The following is an 18,992-nucleotide window of genomic DNA, read 5'->3' as shown; positions in this document are numbered from 1 at the left end:
CTCGTGGATCAGAGAACTTGATGCTTCATGCTTCAAACTGAACAAATTGATATTTATGTTTGTGTTATTGTAATAAGCTGACGACTCTCTTTTAGAGCACTTGATACTTTATGCTTCAAACTGAACAAATTGATATTTATGTTTGTGTTATTGTGATAAGCTGACTCTCTTTCAGAGCACTCGATGTGTATTTTGTTTGAGATAACAATTTTACTAAAATCGACTTTTCATTGTCACCGAAAATTGATTCAAAGTTGCGATGAAGTAATTATTATCTGATGTCTGCACTAACAATCGCTGCCTGACTGCTAGGCGCTGTTGCGGCTAGCTGTGTGCATCGGTGCTGCTGCTAGGCGTTGCGTGTGTGTGCTCCGACGGGATTAACCGAATGAGCATTAGGGACCAGAATCCGGCGGGGAGAGGGTTGGTGGGATTGTGGTGACATGATAGGATCACCCGAATACACGGGTGGTTACTTCCCTGCGCGGATTGATCCCGCAGGAACCGAACGAGGCCTCAATGAGCGACGTTCCCGTCGATAGCGAGGCTTCTATAGTGACTTCGTCAACCTTAAGACTCGCCGGATTAGTTATTTAACGCAGTCTCTTGAATGTGCTCATAGGGTAGGGTGTGCGTGTGTGTTCATATGGGTGATTGTGTGCAAGTATGTATGAGCGTATTTGATTGTTGTGTGTTCGCAAAAAAAAAAAAACCGAGAACCAACCTGAGGTTGGGTGGTTAGGAGGGTGGTTGTACCCCCGGCCCACCAGAGTTCAAACCCCAGGTTTGACATCTGTGTGTCTCATAAAGGCGGAATATTCTTTCGAGTGGGAGGCGACGTTCCCGTCGACGACGAGGCGCCCGTGGTGACTTCGTCAATTTCAAGATCCAATCCGCCGGCTCGGTCTTCCGGAGGTGCTCATAGAGGTAGGGTGTGCGTGTGTGCGTTCATAGGGGTGAGTGTATGCGCGTGTATGTGAGCGTCTGCGTTTGTACTGTGTTTCTCAAAAAAAAAAAAAAAACCAATGACGCCCCAAATATGTTGTCCTTGCTGCCAGCTAAGAGACAATCAGGCCCATGTGTCATCAATTTGGTCTATTGACGATGATGAAACCGGAAGCCCTCTATCCTGAGTCCTGCCAGAGGCCCCAGCTGTCAACGTCGTCGTCGTCTTCTCCTCCGCCGCCTCCTCTTTCTCTTCCCAACTTCCCCTCCCTCCCCCGTTTCTCCGCTCACTCAACTCAGGCGCCGCGCTCCGGTGAATGCGATGGCCACGGCTTCGCCGGAGCCGCTCTCCAGCGGCCAGGAGGGGGACGAGGACGAGCAGGTGAGGCTCGACGACGAATCGGATCAGGCGCTCAAGGACAAGTTGCAACGAATACAGTACGGGCTCAACAAGTTCATCCCCCCGGACGGTGGAAAGAAGTACCGCCTATTGCGCGACTCCATCAACCGCGAGCTCGCCCGCCGCCAAGCTGCTCGCTCGGCCTCTCCCCAGCCACGGCCACCGCGTCCGCCGGGCCGCCAAGGCGAGCCGGTGAGGCACCCTCCAGTTCTGTATCTATTTAATTGATCTCTGCGTCGCTTCTTCCGAATTTGAGATGGGTCTGTCTAGGGGTAGATCGGATGAGGCAGCAAAAGCTTGGGGTTCTCAAGACTCTGTTCGATAAGGTGCCTGCAAGCCGTATGCAATTGTATTAGTTCACTAGCGGTAGAATCCCATTTTACCATCTCATCCTGGATGCATGCGGCCGTGTTTACTGAAAACTGGAAGGCCATCTCAGTGTGCACAATGGTAGTTACTGATTAAAACCTCCTACCATCCATTTTCTCCAGCTTTTTTACTAAAGACACTGTATACCCGTTCTTCAATGACAAAATAGCAGCCCTCTGTCGTTTTATCTAGATGTTTAAACTTTTCAGTCACTCACCCAATTCGCTGCTTATGTCTGATTAATGAGCGTTATGTCGAAAGTTTGTTGAATTTTAACGTGTTTTAAAGTTGGATTCTGCGGTCTGCTAACTGAATAAATGTTCCATGGGTATAGAATTTCTACTCTCCCTCGACATTGGTGGTTGCTGGTTCAATAGTCACCACTGGAGTCGGTGGCTGTACCTTCGCTCTGTTGCACGGTCCATTGGCCCCTGCCGCCTCGCACCCTCAGTGTCATGTAGCAATGTGGATAGTGGTAGCAGATGGGACTAGTTATACAGATATCCAGATTATACTATTTTAAATCTGGATTTTGACTTGTCATCTGTTTCAGTTGACATAATTTATAATTCAAAAGGTAACACTATGGAAGTGCCAATCGGATTGTACCCTAACTGTTGCTCCAGTTGCTTCCACCGAACTGTATCTGAACTGTCCAATATCCCCTAGGAGCAGGGACTGCTCGGCTGGAATTAATAGGCGATTGCGGAGATTTCCATGTTGGGATGACTGAACTGTTGTTCAGTGGGGGTTATCAATTTTTGTGCTAGCCCCTAGCTACACACCTGATGACCTTTAAATGCTTTAGTTGCGAATATGTATAGTAAGCGTCATAGAGTGCACAATAAGCCTAATCATGTATTGCTCCCTAGCAGGATAACAGCAGATGCGAAAGGATAATCCGGTCAAGGCATGCAGAATCGTCTGGTATGGGGTTTGATTACTGTTTCGAAAATTAATTATATTTGGAAGTTTCCGCACGCTACCACCTTATGGAAATTTATGGTTCTATCATGATCCATTTATGGCATATTTGATTTCAATACTTCAATTATTTTAGCTTGTAATAATTCTGCAAATCTAGATAGCGTGGACTAAAATCTCTGGGTGCTTATCTTTCTAAAATGCTCGATTTAATATTATTGCTTACTACAACACCAGTGTTGAATTTCTATATTGTCTCTCTTGATTTTGGGATCCATACTGATATTCCTTTATGTCATACTAAAGTTTTATTCCTTAAATTTTATTTACCATGTTGGTATAACTGCTTCTGGGTTCACCTCTTTTGTACTTGTAAGAAATGTGCAAGTTCCATGCTATCATTTAACCATCTATTAGAGCATCTCCAACAGCTTTTGTATATTTTGCTAGGATTGCTAAAACTGCAAATATAGCTATTTGCTCGAGAAAAGCAGCTCCAAGAGCCTTTGTATAAGTGATCCCCCCACACAAAATTATAGCAAGCTTTGTATACTTGCACCTCCACTTTGTAAATTTGCAAAGTCTAGAGGCACTTCGTATAATTCTTGAAACCAAGTGGGAGAAGGCCAACTGCCTCGAGCGGAAGTCTCCGCTCGCGCCCCACCACCCTGTTGCCGCCTTCTCTGGCCACCGCCGCAGCCGCCGCCGTTTCGCCTTCGCCGCCACCTCATGAGCCCATGCCCGCCGCCCGAGCTGGATTTCAACCACATCTGTGCCGCACCGTGCCTCCCTAGCATGATTCCGATCACGCCTGCGCCACACCGCGCCGCCCGAGCCCACACCACGCCTCCAGAGCTTGATTCCGACCGTGCCCCGTGCTGCGCTGCACCGCCCGAGCCCGTGTCGTGGCCATGCAGCCCGCATTGAAGCTCCATCCCGTGCCGCACCGCCCAGGTTGACCGCTGCCGGCCCCAGAATCTGTCGATTGCGGCCGAGTTCGATTGGATTTACTGCCATCATCGGCCTCAGATGGGATTCCGGCCGATTCTGGCCGTATTAACCTCCGCCGCCACCTCCCGCCCGGGGTGGTCCTGAAGCCCATGGCGGGCGCCGAAAGCCGGCAAGCACAGTGCTCCGGTGAACGCGGCTCCGGCCCCTGCGGCTCCTGCTGTCTCCCGCATGCCCGGGGAGCTCCCACCCTCGTTGCCATGCTTGCCTGGAGAGCTCACAGTGGTGGGGATGGAGATAGGAGAAAAAAATAGAGTAAAAAGAATGACCAACTGACATGTGGGTCCTAGTGTAGATTTGTTGTAGTCTCTAGTTTTAGGATTGCTATTATACGAAGGCTACAGAAGCAGAAACTTATGTGGATTGCTATACCCTCTCTCCTCTTTCTATAGCCAATTTGTAGCAATCCAATATGGAAAGGCTGTTGTAGCAATCCATGTGCCATGTTGATCACACACACATGTATAATGCAGTGCAAGTTGTGTAGTCCAAATGCATTTAATAAAATATGACGTGGAAGAATAACATAGTGTATTACAGTTCCTTATATGGCGACACTCAGCTTTCTTGATATTCTTCTTTAATGTTTGATATAAGTTGGTCACTGTAGTGCCATGCGATATTGCATCTTGCTTTTCGAAATTTATGAAATCAAGAAATATACTGGGTAAAAAGAACTTACACAAAGCTTTAGGATACCATTGCCAAGGAGCTACCTTGGTCAAACGTGCTCACAGTTACATCCATTTGAACTTGCTCCCGTACTCTGTGTTGGTATCATTAGGGATATTAGGGCAAGCCACTCATGTTATATCACATTTCCTTCTCTAATAACACTTTAACCATTTTCCAACTTGAATTTCTGGTATACATATCATTAATAATATTTCGATGCAAATTTAATTTAATTTTCTGTACGACATGTAGGTTTGCCTAGTGATTCCAATGAGAATCATGGAGTAACCAAATCTGATTTCTTTTCCGCATTTAAGGTGGATGATGAGGTAATTATTGTGTTGCTCTGTTGTGTGGTACTTAAAATCTGTGTATTGTGCAAGTGTTAATTTTTCTATATATTAGGCAGGCCTTGATTTGCATCGTATGGTGATAACTAGTGCAAGCCCTAGCAAGCCTAAAACTTCAGTAGAGAGTGAAGGGAAGTTTTGTGAGGTGGATGAGTCTTGTGAAACCGATGGACAACCAACATGTTTGTCTACCAAAAAAGTATCATGTATGGACAACTCAATCGACCTGGAAAATTTGTCTCCTGGCGATGCATTCAAGGATAATGGCCACACTAGGATACATGAACATGCTTCTACGCCTTCTCGAAAAAGGTTAGTATGTATGAACTCTTCTATTCCGCTATTAACGTGCACCTCCATTTGCCTTTTATAGCAACGATATTTTCTTAACTAACTTCAAATATTAATGGCTTTCTGCGCATGTTGCATAAATCTATCAGAATTCTTATCGTGACCATGTCTCACACAAGCATGACATATATATGTTCTTTTTTTCTTTTCATTTTGTGATCTATTATGTGTTATGTCAATTTTTTCTTGTATTGAATTATGTAATCTACCTCTGCTAGGAAAGGAGATGACCCAGGGGCCTTTTCAATGCGGTTGAGATCAAGAAAGGTTTGTACATGCTTTCTAGTTTCTACAACTCTTTACCATCATGGCCGCTGGGGTGCTCTTTCTTATGTTGATTATTGCTGAAGTATTAGGATTGGCAGAGCCCCCAGCCATTAAATATTTGAAGATTTTGGCAGTAGATATTTGATAAGGGTTTTGTTTTCACATACTGGTTAATAATACGAAAAGGTTACTAGAACATCGAATAACTAGGAAGGTGATTTGTAATGTTAGTGGCTTCCTTTTTGCTCATGCTCCAAGATTGGACCTTTAACTTGTGTTTTCCTATCAGATGGGTGACATAGCAGTGCCTCTAGGTTCATTTGAGATAGTATAGCTGTTATGTTGTCACATTTTCTCTAAGTTCTTCTTTTGCACTTTGCAAATTTTCTGTTTATGGGTGACATTCAGGTGAGCAAGTTCCCATGAATAAAATATTCACAGTAAAAAGCAAGGGAAGGCTGCCTAGAAATATCCTTCCCCAGACCCCACAATGTGTGGGAGCTTTCAGCACTGGGTACGCCCTTTACTCGGTATTTCTTCCAAATGAGGGATTTCAAAGATGTACCTCCATTAGTGCGGTGCACGCTTGAAATATTTTGGTTATGAACTCACTCACAGCTGTAGAGTGGCAAATGGATCGCATCATAATTACTACTCCCTCTGGCCCATAATATAAGATGTTATTAGAATTAATATTCTCATGTATTGGTCGTAATAAAACCTTATATTATGGGACAGAGGGAGTAGATTTGTGGTTCCGCTGATTTGGGCCACTGTTTTGCTCTTTGGGATGCACTACTTAATAATACTCCCTCCGATCCAAATTAATTGACTCAACTTTTGTCTAGATACTGATGTATCTAGAGCTAGATACATCTGTATCTAGACAAAGGTTGAGTCAATTAATTTGAATTGGAGAGAGTATTAAGGTTCACTAGGGGACATACATCTTTTTTCTTGAATGCGTAGTGGTGTCTCACGAACTTAGTAATTCTGACTCGTACATGCCAATATGTAGTGAACATAATAATCACAATACATTAAATGCATAGTAATGCAAAAGGCTCAAGTAGGCACTCAGGTTCTTAAGATGAACCATAAAGTAGAAGAAAAAGAGATACGATATCCATGACTGTTGGGTCAGCCAAGCCCAACTGGTAATGACCCCACCCCGAGTGGAGGTTGCCACGAGTTTATTCAGAAGATAAATATCCATTGAATACAGATGTCATTTGAATGTTAAGATGTGTATCCTTTGGATCAGATCTGTATTTGGTTAAGTTTTTCTCAAGAACTAGTTCCATTCTAGAAATAGGTATCCATTGAATACAAAGTATGATGAAGCAATGCCAAGCGGGCAATCAACATTTGATGAACAAACAACAACGGAAACACGAGCCCGGCAAATCCAGCAAAGTGGGATAGAAGTCCCTGAGTTGCAAGGGAGCTCCCTATCTTCATGTGTGGTGGGCTTATGTTTGGGGCTTGAGCCACAGTTAGGACTCAACCCGTATTTGATTGAGTTTTGCACAGAAGTAAAAAGCTGTGTAACTGTGTTGTACAAACTCAGTTAAAAAGTCAATTTTTTTTTTGGTTTGACTGAGTATATATTCAAAATATTACCATCTTCAATACCAAACCAATATCAATAGATCCATAATAAGATAATTTCATAATGTATTTATTTAATATTGTCAAACTTAGAAAGCATCGACTTTTTTTTGACTAAGTACGTACGCCACCTATCTGGGGACGGGGGGCGTAAGTTTTTCTTTCTTTTTCAAGATTTCTCCTCCTTTGTCTAGATGTCCTCCATTAATCCATGGAAAAATTGACTTCACAAAGATTGAAAATGTATTTAGTACTCTCTCCGATCCATATTACTTGATGCTAATATAGCATCTAGTCACATTTTAGTTGTAGATACATCCATTTTAGCATCAAGTAATATGGATCGGAGGGAGTAGTGTATTTTAATAAGATTGTGGGATCGCACCTCTAGTCATAGTTTAAAAAACCGGACTGTACCGACAGGAAAAACTGGAACCTGCGTGCTGTCTTGTTTTTAAGAAGCAAAGAGGTGTTTTCCGCAGGAATCGAACCTGCCCTCTACAGAGGCTCAACTACCTTTAGTCAAAGCCCAATATGGCGATACCAACTAGTCTGCAGTAGTTTTCTGATATACTAGTGAAGTACATGCTATATATATACAACTTGAGGTGAACTTTTACCAAAGTTAGCTTTGAAATGAATTAAACATGAAAGTTTATTGTTGCTCTCGAACCCGATCAGCCGGCGGTTGGACCAGTGAACCAATCGCATGTTCGGTGCACTGACTGGTACGGTTCTTGAAACTATGCCTCTAGAAAGCAAAGTCAAATGACAGGTCACTTTCATGGAAGAAATAATCATAAAAATATGGAAACAATCATCTCAGATAAACTGGTAGCTGCCAGCTAAGCTTTCTTTGCAGCCATCTTAAAGAAAAATGGTAAAAGGCATCAGAGCTGCAAGAAGAAACTAGATAAACGAGATACCGATGCCAACCCCATGAACTACTTACTATTGCTGGCAAGACGGTAGATAGAATTTCAAGACCAGTGCACGCACGTCCGCACGTGCACGGTTCATTGAAAAAAATGTTGCGATCCTTGTATGGGCACAAAATCCTCTATTATAATCTGCAATATCTTATTAACATTTAAGAAACAGAAACTAGCAGAGAAAGCTGTATATCCACGCCTAGTCAAAAAATAACTTCCCTTTTGGTTTGATAGAAGTATCTAGGTATGAGTAGTAGTCGGAAAGTTGTAGCTTTTGAATATATTGTGGTTGGCTGTTGCTAATGATTTATATGGGAACAAGAGGATCATGATTTCTGGGGCAGCACCAAAAAGGAGAAATAACTGCTGACTGTTTTCAGTACTCGCAGAGGATTATGAGAGGTCTTCAGTCAGATGTTAGACATGAGCTATCTTGTAATTACAACAACCTAATAATACAAATTTAAATGCTTTTACTTCACTTTTTGGTGTTATTTTGGATTATTCTTATAATGAATCCTACCATAACTGACTAATCATTAGTAAAGATCTGCTCATGTCAACTTCTAGAAACAGCCAACTAGGCTACTTATGTTTTGCTTGCAACCATAATGAGGTTACTCTTTCCACAATTTTGGTTTGATTTTTTACATCATTTCAGGTTCAAGAGGTTGTTCTACTCGATGGAGATGCACGTCATTCAGAATCTGCAGATAAGATAACCAATAAATGGTAATAAGTTGCAATCACTTGCCATTTCCCAATGTGGGTACTGTGATAACTGATACGCATGTATAAATTGTGTTATAACTGCTGCTTGCTGGGTACATGCATAGTTATGTAATCAGCCCGTGACTCGATATAAACAAAACAATATTCTGTGTTCTATATTTTCTCTTCTGCAAGTTTTTGACGACTATATTAACTAACTCTAATACATCATTAGGGATGCAATGAAGATATACTATCCTTCAAGGTTGGTATTTGAATTTTTAAAACTCCATCGAGCTTAATGTTATTTTATATAATGTTGATGGTTATTTTCTTTTTCCGTGCTGGCAGTGAACACCCTCAGTCTGTCGAACTTTCTCATGATGACATAAAATGCCTAGAGCCTGAGTCTTTGCTGTCCTCACCTATAATGAACTTCTACATTATGTAAGTATTGCTCTTAGTTTCTAAATTCCTCATTTCTCACATTTTTCAACACAGTCAAAGCAAAAAATACCATCTTGTAGGTACCTGCAACAGCCAATGTCATCAATTAGTATACCAAAAGGCAAGTGCCATATTTTCAACACATACTTCTTCAGCAAACTTGAAGCCCTAATATCAAAGGTAACTTTCTTCGTTAAATTCTTAAATTGTATTGTCTTGCTTGTTAAGATTTAATATTCTGTACCGTGATTACTACCTGCTATGTTCTATAGTAGTACATAATTCAACATTCTAGTATGATGAGATGATGAGTACGCTTGATGCTTTTCATGAACAAGTGCGATACAGTTGTAGAATAAGAAAAAAGCTACGGAATCAGCAGGAGCGCTGCACATTCCATCTAGAAGGAAAAATAGTACAAATATTAAAAAATGAGTTTCCATGAAACAACAAGCCAAGAGGACCAGAAGATTAGCTGCAGCCTGCTTCAACAAAAAGAGACTGCTAGTTAGGCGGTGCGTGAGCTAAAAGGCAAAGCCAAGAAACAAGGTTTGATCTCCACAAGGAGTGGGTTAGTGGGGTGAGCTTGGTCATGGTTGTAACACAAGCAGCAGCACTTAAATGGCGTGTATCTGGCCAGAGATGTGGCTCGTAGGCAGGGGCTGTTCCAGGGGAATTGGCAAGAAACAAATCTAATTAAATAACCAATGGTCTTTCTTAAAACTTCTACTCTGAAAGCTGAGAGCTAATAATGGCAGACCAGCATGAGTAGCAACTATGTAGGTATAGGAAAACTAGTATGGTTGGTCTGGTGTTGGTGTTACTGTGTTTGGAGGGCAGTAAGTACTTAAATATTACATGGCCGGAGGAGTGAACATGAAGTGCAAACAGCCAAAAGTACAATTGATGTTACTCCCTCCGTTCCGAAAAGGTGGACGCCAGTGAATAAAACCATTCAACAGTGTCCATTTTACATCCATATACCCGATAATTCAAATTCTAACAAAGCAGCACACCCAGTCCAGCTCCGGATCGTTCCCCCAATCGCCTCCACCGTCAATGTCCTACTCCGGCCTCGTCGATCTACCACTGCCAGGCTTCCAGCTGATCCAGCTGATGGATCGCCGCTGCCCCACCCCAGAGTACCACACGCGTCCAGCCGGCAAGCATGTACCTCCTCCGCTCCTGCATCCTGCTGGCAAGCTCGGAACACCTCAAGCACAGACCGCCTCTGCCCCACCCCAGAGTAGTGCACGCGTCCAGCCGGCAAGCACAGGCCGCCTCCGCTCCTGCATCCCGCCGGCAAGCACGGACTGCCTCAGCTCGTGCATCCTGCTGGCAAGCACGGACCTCCTACGCTCCTGCATCCTGCCAGCAAGCACGGACTGCCTCCGCTCTGGCAAGCACCCATTGCTTCCACCGCAGCACCCCATCGTCAGGCACCAAGTAGCTTCTACTACAATACGGCAGCAACATTGAAATGGAAGATTAGTGCCCAGCCATCTCTGCTGCAACGCAATGCCATACATTCCTGGATGTGCACAAGACCAACAAATTAATGTCTCTGATCTTGCATATTGTGATATCCTAGATAATGTCCTTGTTAGCTGAGTTGAATAAGAAACAGTATTGGCTCTCATTACTACTGGTAAGCAGTGTGTTGTGTGTGTGTGTGGATGTTGCATGATTCTGTCAGGCAATGGGTTGAGCTGGAATTAGCGGGTTCAATCTGCAGTGAATACGTATTGCGGGAATTAAAGTGAATGAAGAATAACAAATGCCCGATATCAGTGTAACTAGACAAATGGAAGTAATCGTCTCACTACGTTTAAGGGGCAATTAGTTCCCCAGATAACATCCATGTCCATTTTAGCCGTGCTTTTTCCCTTTTTCGTAGCCTAGTTGCTGAGAGTTGCTTCCTGATTTGAGTTATTGTGAGCATGAGCAGTACAGGCTAGTATAAATCCGAAAATGAGTTGAAATTTATTTGGTATTCAGGTAAACAAATCTAAATGTAGGAAGCTTATGATCATCTTTTATCTCAGCTCGCAATTATGTTAGTTTCTCATGGATCCCCTCAATTGAATCTGCCCTGCAAACACAAGGATATGATTAAAACAGATAGAGAAAATTGCAGAATCGTAACAATATGTGAACTGGAAAATACTTGTAGAGGATAACATGTTGTTTTTTTTGAAACGAGGCAAAAGCTTTGCCTATCCATTAATTAAGAAGAAAGGTGCCCAGTTAATTAACGGAAAACCGGGCGAAAACCGATACAAACCCAGACAAACACCGGCACACAAGGACCCAACACATCAACGATACAACGGACGACACACTCGCCGAGATCAGCTGGCCTACCACCCGTGCCGGAGAGAAGACGCCATAACTGCTATGGGAGGAGCAGGCATAGGACGCTCCGGCAAGGTGAATAAACCAAACCTCCAGGAGAACTGCACCAAAGCGATCTTGTCGCCCACACGACACGAGATCGATGCCCACAACACTGCCAAACTTTCGGGGCCGCCGCCCCGACATCCAGCCAGCCCGCCACGCCCAGCGCAGACCACCGACACCACCTTCCGGGACCGCCATCCCGACATACCACCGCTCGCGACCGAGCTGTGACGCCGCACGACCCGGCCGCCCGCAGCCCAAGCTACACCGACAAACCGCCCGCAGACCACGGCCGCCACACCAGCATCCGGGGCCGCCGCCCCGACGTAAAGTCCAACCGCCTCCGCTGAGACGCGTCGACCGAGCCGACAACCTCGCCACACAAGTGACACAAGATCGCCACCCAAGCCAAGCCAAGAAGCCGCCGCACCCCATGAGGCTGCTACCCGCCAAGGATCCCGAGGCCGCCACCTCGACGCACCACCACCATTCGGGACCGCTGTCCCGACGCTCACAAGCCAAGACAGAAGAGGAGCACCACCAGCAGCCACATGTCGACTCTCCAAGACGACGCCCTCAAGAGGGAAGCGACGAAGACGCCACCATCATCCGCTCCGGATAACCGGAGCTTAGGTTTTCACCCGGAGAGATCAAAACATTGTCGTTGGAGAGAAAAGGAGGCTCCTCAACGATGCCTCCAAGAAGGGAAGCGACGTCCACAAACGCTGTCATCGCCGGCACCAAACCGAAGTCAGGGCTAGGCTTTCGCCTGGATCTCCTTCCCAACCGCAGAACGGGCCTCCTCTGTCGACCACCGAACAAACCCAATGGCATCTCTACGCAGCACCTCATGCCGTGAAGAAACCCCACCATGCCGACCTGAACTGAGCCAGGCCGCAGCAACGAACACCATCGAGCCAACCTCATACGACCAGGCTGCAGCAATGACGACGTCGCACTCAATCCGGGGCCGCCGCCCCGGCCTCCTTCCTGCACTGCAACAACACAGCAGCACCCCAGCGCGCCCGGATGGAGCCGAAGACCTGGAAGGAGCCCTGTGTTGCTAGCAGACTCCACCCAACGCCGCACGCACAAAGCATCTGCCTCGAACGCGAACAGCTGCTGCCGCGCCCAACTCACGCCGCGAGCGCACAGATCCACCTCGCCCCGAGACCACCACCGTACCGCCCTGCCGCCCACGCGACGCCGAGCGGCCGGAGCACCACAAGCAGCCACCGCCGCCGATGTGGATCGAAGATTCCGGGGCCGCCGCCCCGGCGCACCCGCGCCAAGAAAACGCGGACTCCTCCGCTCAAGAGTCCAGCGCGCTGCCCGCTCCCTTCGGGAGATGAGCGCCGCCGCCACCGCGGCAGGCTCCGGTGGCGGCGGCGGCGGGGAGGTGGTCAGACGGGCCTGGCGGCTAGGGTTTGGGTCTCTCCCGGGTCGCCTGCACGGGAGCGACACGGAAGCGTTTTACTTAGGATAACATGTTGTGACACTGTAATGGAATAATATATTTCAGTTCGGTGCTACATCAGGTGCAAATTGCTGGGAGTAATTTCAAGTTCCTTCAGAGTAGAAACATAGACTGCCAGACATGTTTTGCCAAGAACAATACTCCTTCGGAGTAGCATGAAAAATCTTTTGAGATTGTGAGTTAAAAATAAGTCAGTTCATTAAGCCTATTTTTTGTACTCCTTATGTTACTCATCATTGACACAGTGACCCATGTGCGTGACACCCCAACTAAAGTCAAGGCCTTGATTGGCACAGCCACACCATGACACTAACAGAATCCAATTGCTAAAATTAAACACTAATCAACAGCATCATCTTGCCTTCCCTGCAGAAGCTTAGGAAACGTCCTACTCAATAAGTACTGCACACAAACATCCATAATATAGAGCCCCAGTTGGCAAAATTTCAGAAACCCTAAACACCAATCATGTACCACTCCCAACCTTCCTCTCATCTCACATGTGTAACGCAAACAATCTGTGAAAAAATTAGTTCACGTGTAGCATCAGGTCTAGGAACAGAGCACAGAGGGGGGAGAGGGGAATACCTCCTGGTACAGTGTTGAGGGAGAAAAGGGGAATACCTCCCGGTACAGTGTTGAGGGAGAAAAGGGGAATACCTCCCTCTAGAGCTTGAGGGGCTCAACGTAGTCCTCGAAAGCTGACCATGCCCATGGACCAGATCAGGTCGTCCCTGTTGATGGTCCTCCGCTTCTCTGGCATGCCGCGCTGCATGATTCGCCCGATGTTGGCGATCGGCAGGAACCGCTCCTTCGCCCTGCCGCCGCTCTCCAGCGTGGAGGAGTGGTCGGTGAGACCCAGGCGCGCCGGTACTCCACGTGCTGCGCTGCCGCGTCTCACCAGTACACCTGGTGGTCAATCGAGCTTGGCGGCGTACTCCCTGACGAGGACGACAAGGGGGGGTCGCCGTGGGCACGCTGGTGTACCGGATCGGCCAGCGCCTCTCGTGTACGTCGAAAAATTCGACCATTATAACGGATCTGCTGAGATGGAGCCCTCACCCTCGATGGTGAAGATTTTAGGGGAGTATGGAGATGGAGTGGTCGCCCTCGACGTGTTGGTGAGCGCAGCAGCCGCGTGGTGTGGGGAAAGATGGCGAGACCAAGCGGAGAAGAAGGGGAAGTCAACGCTGCCAACAGGAGGGAGAGGATCTGCTGGGGGGGTCGCGGTGATGATTTTGCGAGGCAGCAAAGGTGCAGTTTTTTTTTGTTGCAATTTGACTGGTCGCGTCAACCTTTTTCTAAGGAGGGAGTAGTTTGACTAGAATCTTTGTGCATTGGGTAAATACAAAGTACTTGCGTTTGATACATACCTTTTTTATAGTAAAATGAAGATTTGATGTCTGCCTCTCAGCTGTATCAACATGTGGCCATGTCTTATATGCAACTCATTTTGGGTCTCTTATTCTGAAGGTAGACAAAGCTTCTTATTTCTTGAAGCTGAGAAGATGGTGGAAAGGCATAGACATATTCAAAAAAGCATATATATTATTCCCTGTGCATGCAGAGTAAGCGATGTTATCTTCTCTTTTGCTTATATACATTACTTAAGCTAGATATTTGTATTTACTTGTAGAGTTTTACATGTTTCTAGAACTTCACTTTGTGCATATATTTTATAGAATTCAGGTAAGTTTGAATGGGGAACTTTACATGTTTACTGAACATTGCATCGTTTGTATATTGTATTTTTTTTAGATCTTATTGAACTTCTATGCGTGGTCTCCAAGTTTTAACAGTTCCAGAATCTGCTGGTTTTATTATTTGAAGAGAAAGTTGACTCAGTACCACTGCAATGATGCGTATTTGAAAATAGAATGCGATGTCAATAAATTGTATCTATTAGGATTGAAAGGGAGGGAGCTTCAACTATGTTCTCTTCCAGACTTCTGTACCTGTTTAAAGCATTCTTGTTAACAAATATACTTTTGTACTTACACGCATTGGTGTCTTCTTGTTAATATCATTTATTTCATATGCTTAGGTGGCAACATGGAATAATGAGCACAGTATACGACAAAGAATAGGCTGTCCTGTAACTAGTGTGAAAAGCGTGCGTCGTCTTTCCATTTTTACCACCGTCTTGCCGGTGTGAAGTGTGAAACCTGGTCATAATGAAGTAGATGGCATTGCACTTTTTTTGTTTTGTTTTGTTTCGGTTGATACCTACAGATGGATGTCTATATTCTTATGTTGTCTGATTGGATTTAATTTTTTTGGGGACATGACCTGATCATTAATGCATTCCATTACCTATCTATGCTAGAGTTATTTGTTACTTACAATATTTTTTCAAAGTCTTAGCATGTGTTCTTTTCCCTCCAAATTGTCAGTACCCATTGGAGCCTTGTAATTATATGTATGCCATCAAAGGAAGATCAATCAGGCCTCATTATACTTCATTTGGATTCACTGAAGTTTCATAGAAGCAGACATATTTTCAGTGTCGTTGAGAGGTATGTAGTCTCAGAAGTGAAAAAATTGATCACTTGCACTGCTTTGTTTTGCTATAGGATATTTTATTTGTGCAACATAATTACAGATGTGATACAGGGGCTAATACTTTGTTTTAGTTATTTTCATTATCAAAGTCTCATTTATATCATACATATTAGAAATAAGCCTCTAGGATGTCGGCCCTATTATTTGCGCATACAGTTATTTTCTTGTATAGGAAATTTGCCTGTGCGTTGCAACGTAAGAAAAAACGAACGACTAATTTTCGACTAAATTTTATCCTGAAATCCCTTTTTCATTATCTGCAATAACTGGCGGTGATGTCCAACAAAAGGTCAAATTAGAAGATGTTAAAATATCACTGCCTAGTATACAAATAATTTCTCAGCTTACTGACCTTTTTTTTATGTGTGTGAGAATCCGAATGTTGTTTATAGGAGGCTCTATATAATCTTTACTTGCATGCTGTAAAACACTCGGCGGTAATGAGAAATGGTAACGGAACTTGCATTCTTGAATAGTTGGATGACAACAACCATCAATCAAGAGCAAAGTTTTCACTGCTTGAGACAATTGTTTGCGTTCATGCAAACTGCACAAAGCACTACTTTCAATCCAGAGAATTCTGGATTCCCCCCCCCCTGGTACAATCCACAGCAACCATCAACCATTGATCAGTTTTGGCTGATCGGAAGACTGAGGCTGGGTTATTGCCCCGCTGGTACAAGTGAACCTCCACGGACGGGTCACAGGGCCCGTGGTAATGACCGGTGGTGGTGGGGTGGAATCCCTAGCATGACATGGCCTGCTCGCTTGGGAGTATCCCCGTACGAAACCTTTTTTAATTTGGCTTTGTTGACTTGGCGGTGGCAATAGCTGTAAATTCGATCAAAAGATAGGGGTCAAAGCAAAACGGACGAAATTTTAGCAAGAAACCTTAATTTTTATTAGTATACATAAGCGTCATATCCATAGGAATGGCTGGTTTTTACGTTGGCTTGGGACTGGCTATTCCTAAAAGGCATATTAGTGGAATTCTAAGGAGTGGAAAATACGAGGGGCAGAGGACGACCAAAGTTGACATGGTCGGAGGCGGTAAAAAGGGACTTGAGGGATTGGAAAGTCCCTAAAGATTTAGCTCTTGATAGGACTGCGTGGAAATCAGCGATCAATGTGCCGGAATCTTAGTTTACTTTTTTTCTCTCTCTCCTTGTTTTGGTTTCCTTATATTTCCGTTGGGTTTCATATCTAGCCGACCTCAACTTGCTTGGGAAAAAGACTATGATGTTGTTGTTGTTGTATAGATAGGTGCCAAAACCTCCATGATATGCTCTGTTTTGCTGTATTATTTTTATTCTATTTTTAAGGCCTCATATGTTTTGTTTACAGATTCTTAAAAGAAGAATGGAGTTACCTGAATAAAAATGGTTCTTTAGAAGAATGTCCTATACAAGAAATAGTGTGGAAGAACCTTCCTCGCAAGATTGAGAAGAAACCTATTGCGGTAACTCAAGCTCTTCTTTCATCGAAATGTGTGCTTTTGAGGATAGATTTAGGTGCATGTCCGTTTCAGATCTGAATAATAAAACTGTTAGTGTTAGACTACTGTGCTTGGGGAAATTTGCATTAGACCCACATATATTATTGAGAAGATTGCATGTTAGCAATCGAAAAATCCTTTGGAATAGGTTTACGCGCTAAGACGACCACTTGGAGCTCTCGTTACAGTTCATATCAGTGATAAATTTTCTTTAAGACAGCAAGTGTAAAGCTTTTCGAGAAAACGCAAAGATTCATTTCATTGAAAAGGTAGGGTTTTTGTTTACTGGCCTAACAGACGGTGATACATGGAGTGTGAAGTTGCATGAAGTTACAAGGTACAGGCTTTATATTGCCAAATCCTAAATACTACGTATAAGAAGTTTTGTCAGTTCAGTTTGAGCTGCCAAAACATCTTATATTTAGAAACAGAGGTAGTACATGTAAGAATTGCAACAATTTGTAAGTTCAGGATATTATCAAAAGGAAATTACATGTGGGCGTTCACATTATTTATTTGTGGATCTCTGTTGTTCTTTGTATAGGTTGTTGATAGCATTTCTCCATTTTAATTCTAAACGGTGTATTTGTTCCTCCATGCTGTGATCTTGTAACACACTCCTACCTTCTCCAGGTCCCGCAGCAGGAAAATGAATATGACTGTGGCCTCTTTGTTCTATACTACATGCAGCGATTCATTGAGCAGGCACCTGAGAGGCTTCACAAGAAAGACCTTTCCATGGTGAGTGACTATCTGTTAATGTCTTGACCACTTTATGTTTTGTGTGTTTGTCTGCGTGCAGAACACAGTACTTTTGGCTCATCTTCTCTCTACTTTTTTTTTTCTGTTAGTTTGGCAAAAGATGGTTCCAACCTGAAGAGGCTTCTGCATTACGGACGAAAATTCAGAGTGTGCTTCTTCAGTTGTTTCATGAAGCTAAACCCAATAACAATACACCAGAGCAGCAGACAACGGGTATGTCGCTTGTGGAAGCTAAATCTAAGAATAATTTAATGGAGCCGACAGTACCAGAACAACCTGTGGAAGGCAGTTCAGCCAAGTTGGCATCACCGAACCATTTGGATGGCAGTTCAACCCAACCAACAAGTTTTGAGCACCCTTTGGAATGCAGTTGACTTTACCACCTTGGAAGCAACTAATGTTGCTGTAGAAATCGGCTCGGCGTTGTGTATTATAGAGGGGAATGTGTACATCTCTGACCATTGTAGTCTGCATCTGTAGGTAGGGAGACTTGAGGTGGTGTCGCATAACAGAACATTGCAGTTAATGTATTTGCGGGAGCTGCCCTGTATATAACAGTAGAGTAACTGGAGGTTGATTTCATTTGACCTTTTAGGCTTTTAGGTTGGACTGGAAGAGGATAATCTAATTTCAAAGGTCTGATTGAGATGATGTTTTATAACCCAGTTGGCAAGTTGACAGGGTTTTACAATATGCATGTAACCCCTCACATTCTTTGGGATGGAGCTCCTAGGTCTGCTGCCTGCAAACACTTGCTGTCTATGACAAACTGACAATGATGTTTCCTAAATTGTACCAATACTCTGCTTATGTTCTGCATGAGCATTATAATCAGATTTAGCCAGAAGAATCATATGGTGGAGGAGTTACAGTGGCATAACTCTACCCACTGGGGTTTAAATCTTTGTGATATGCTTATGAGTATCTCCAACAGCCTTCCTATATTTTGCTAGAATTGGTAAAAGCTGAAAATATAGTAATTTTGTCCAAACTCGCTGCTTCAATAGCCTTTGTATAAGTGCTTGCTATACTAAACTTGCACCTCCACTTTGCAACTATGCAAAGTCTGAGGCCACTTTGTGTACGTCACATTTTCATGCGTGTGTCGCCCCTGCGGCCATCCATGCTTTGCTGCCCCGCTGCCTGCCTTCCTTTTCCTGTGTCCAAACGCGCCCGAAAGGAGATGAGCGCGACACCGTCCGATTGCACTGCCGAAGGCCAGCGCCGGCTATTTCGTGTGCGGTGGAGCTTCTCCTCCACTCCACCGTGCTTCCCCAGGCATCCTCCTCGCCCCACCCGGCCGACC

The 18,992-nt window shown here is 44.4% G+C and overlaps 1 protein-coding gene across 1 annotated transcript; it reads left to right on the top strand.

Moving 5' to 3' along the window:
* The first annotated feature begins 1,119 nt into the window (after positions 1-1,119).
* On the top strand, positions 1,120-18,476 carry LOC124685317 (ubiquitin-like-specific protease 1D). Its single transcript, XM_047219663.1, has 14 exons — positions 1,120-1,537; positions 2,590-2,641; positions 4,574-4,650; positions 4,727-4,983; positions 5,241-5,289; positions 8,494-8,564; positions 8,779-8,808; positions 8,895-8,990; positions 9,071-9,170; positions 14,341-14,435; positions 15,261-15,383; positions 16,774-16,888; positions 17,558-17,665; positions 17,776-18,476. The coding sequence occupies exons 1-14, from the start codon at positions 1,268-1,270 to the stop codon at positions 18,058-18,060; spliced, it is 1,728 nt and encodes a 575-aa protein (XP_047075619.1). The 5' UTR covers positions 1,120-1,267; the 3' UTR covers positions 18,061-18,476.
* Positions 18,477-18,992: the final 516 nt, after the last annotated feature.

Source organism: Lolium rigidum, chromosome 1, assembly GCF_022539505.1.
Source record: "Lolium rigidum isolate FL_2022 chromosome 1, APGP_CSIRO_Lrig_0.1, whole genome shotgun sequence".
Taxonomy (NCBI): Eukaryota; Viridiplantae; Streptophyta; class Magnoliopsida; order Poales; family Poaceae; genus Lolium; species Lolium rigidum.
Note: the sequence above shows the minus strand (reverse complement) of the source record. Positions and strands in the feature narration are given on the sequence as shown.

Excerpts from the sequence above, each read along its gene's own strand:
- LOC124685317 (XM_047219663.1), top strand. The coding sequence starts at position 1,268 with ATGGCCACGGCTTCGCCGGAGCCGCTCTCCAGCGGCCAGGAGGGGGAC. Across the intron at positions 9,171-14,340 it reads TTGAAGCCCTAATATCAAAG|GTAGACAAAGCTTCTTATTT; the intron begins GTAACTTTCTTC and ends CTTATTCTGAAG. Across the intron at positions 17,666-17,775 it reads ACAAGAAAGACCTTTCCATG|TTTGGCAAAAGATGGTTCCA; the intron begins GTGAGTGACTAT and ends TTTTTCTGTTAG.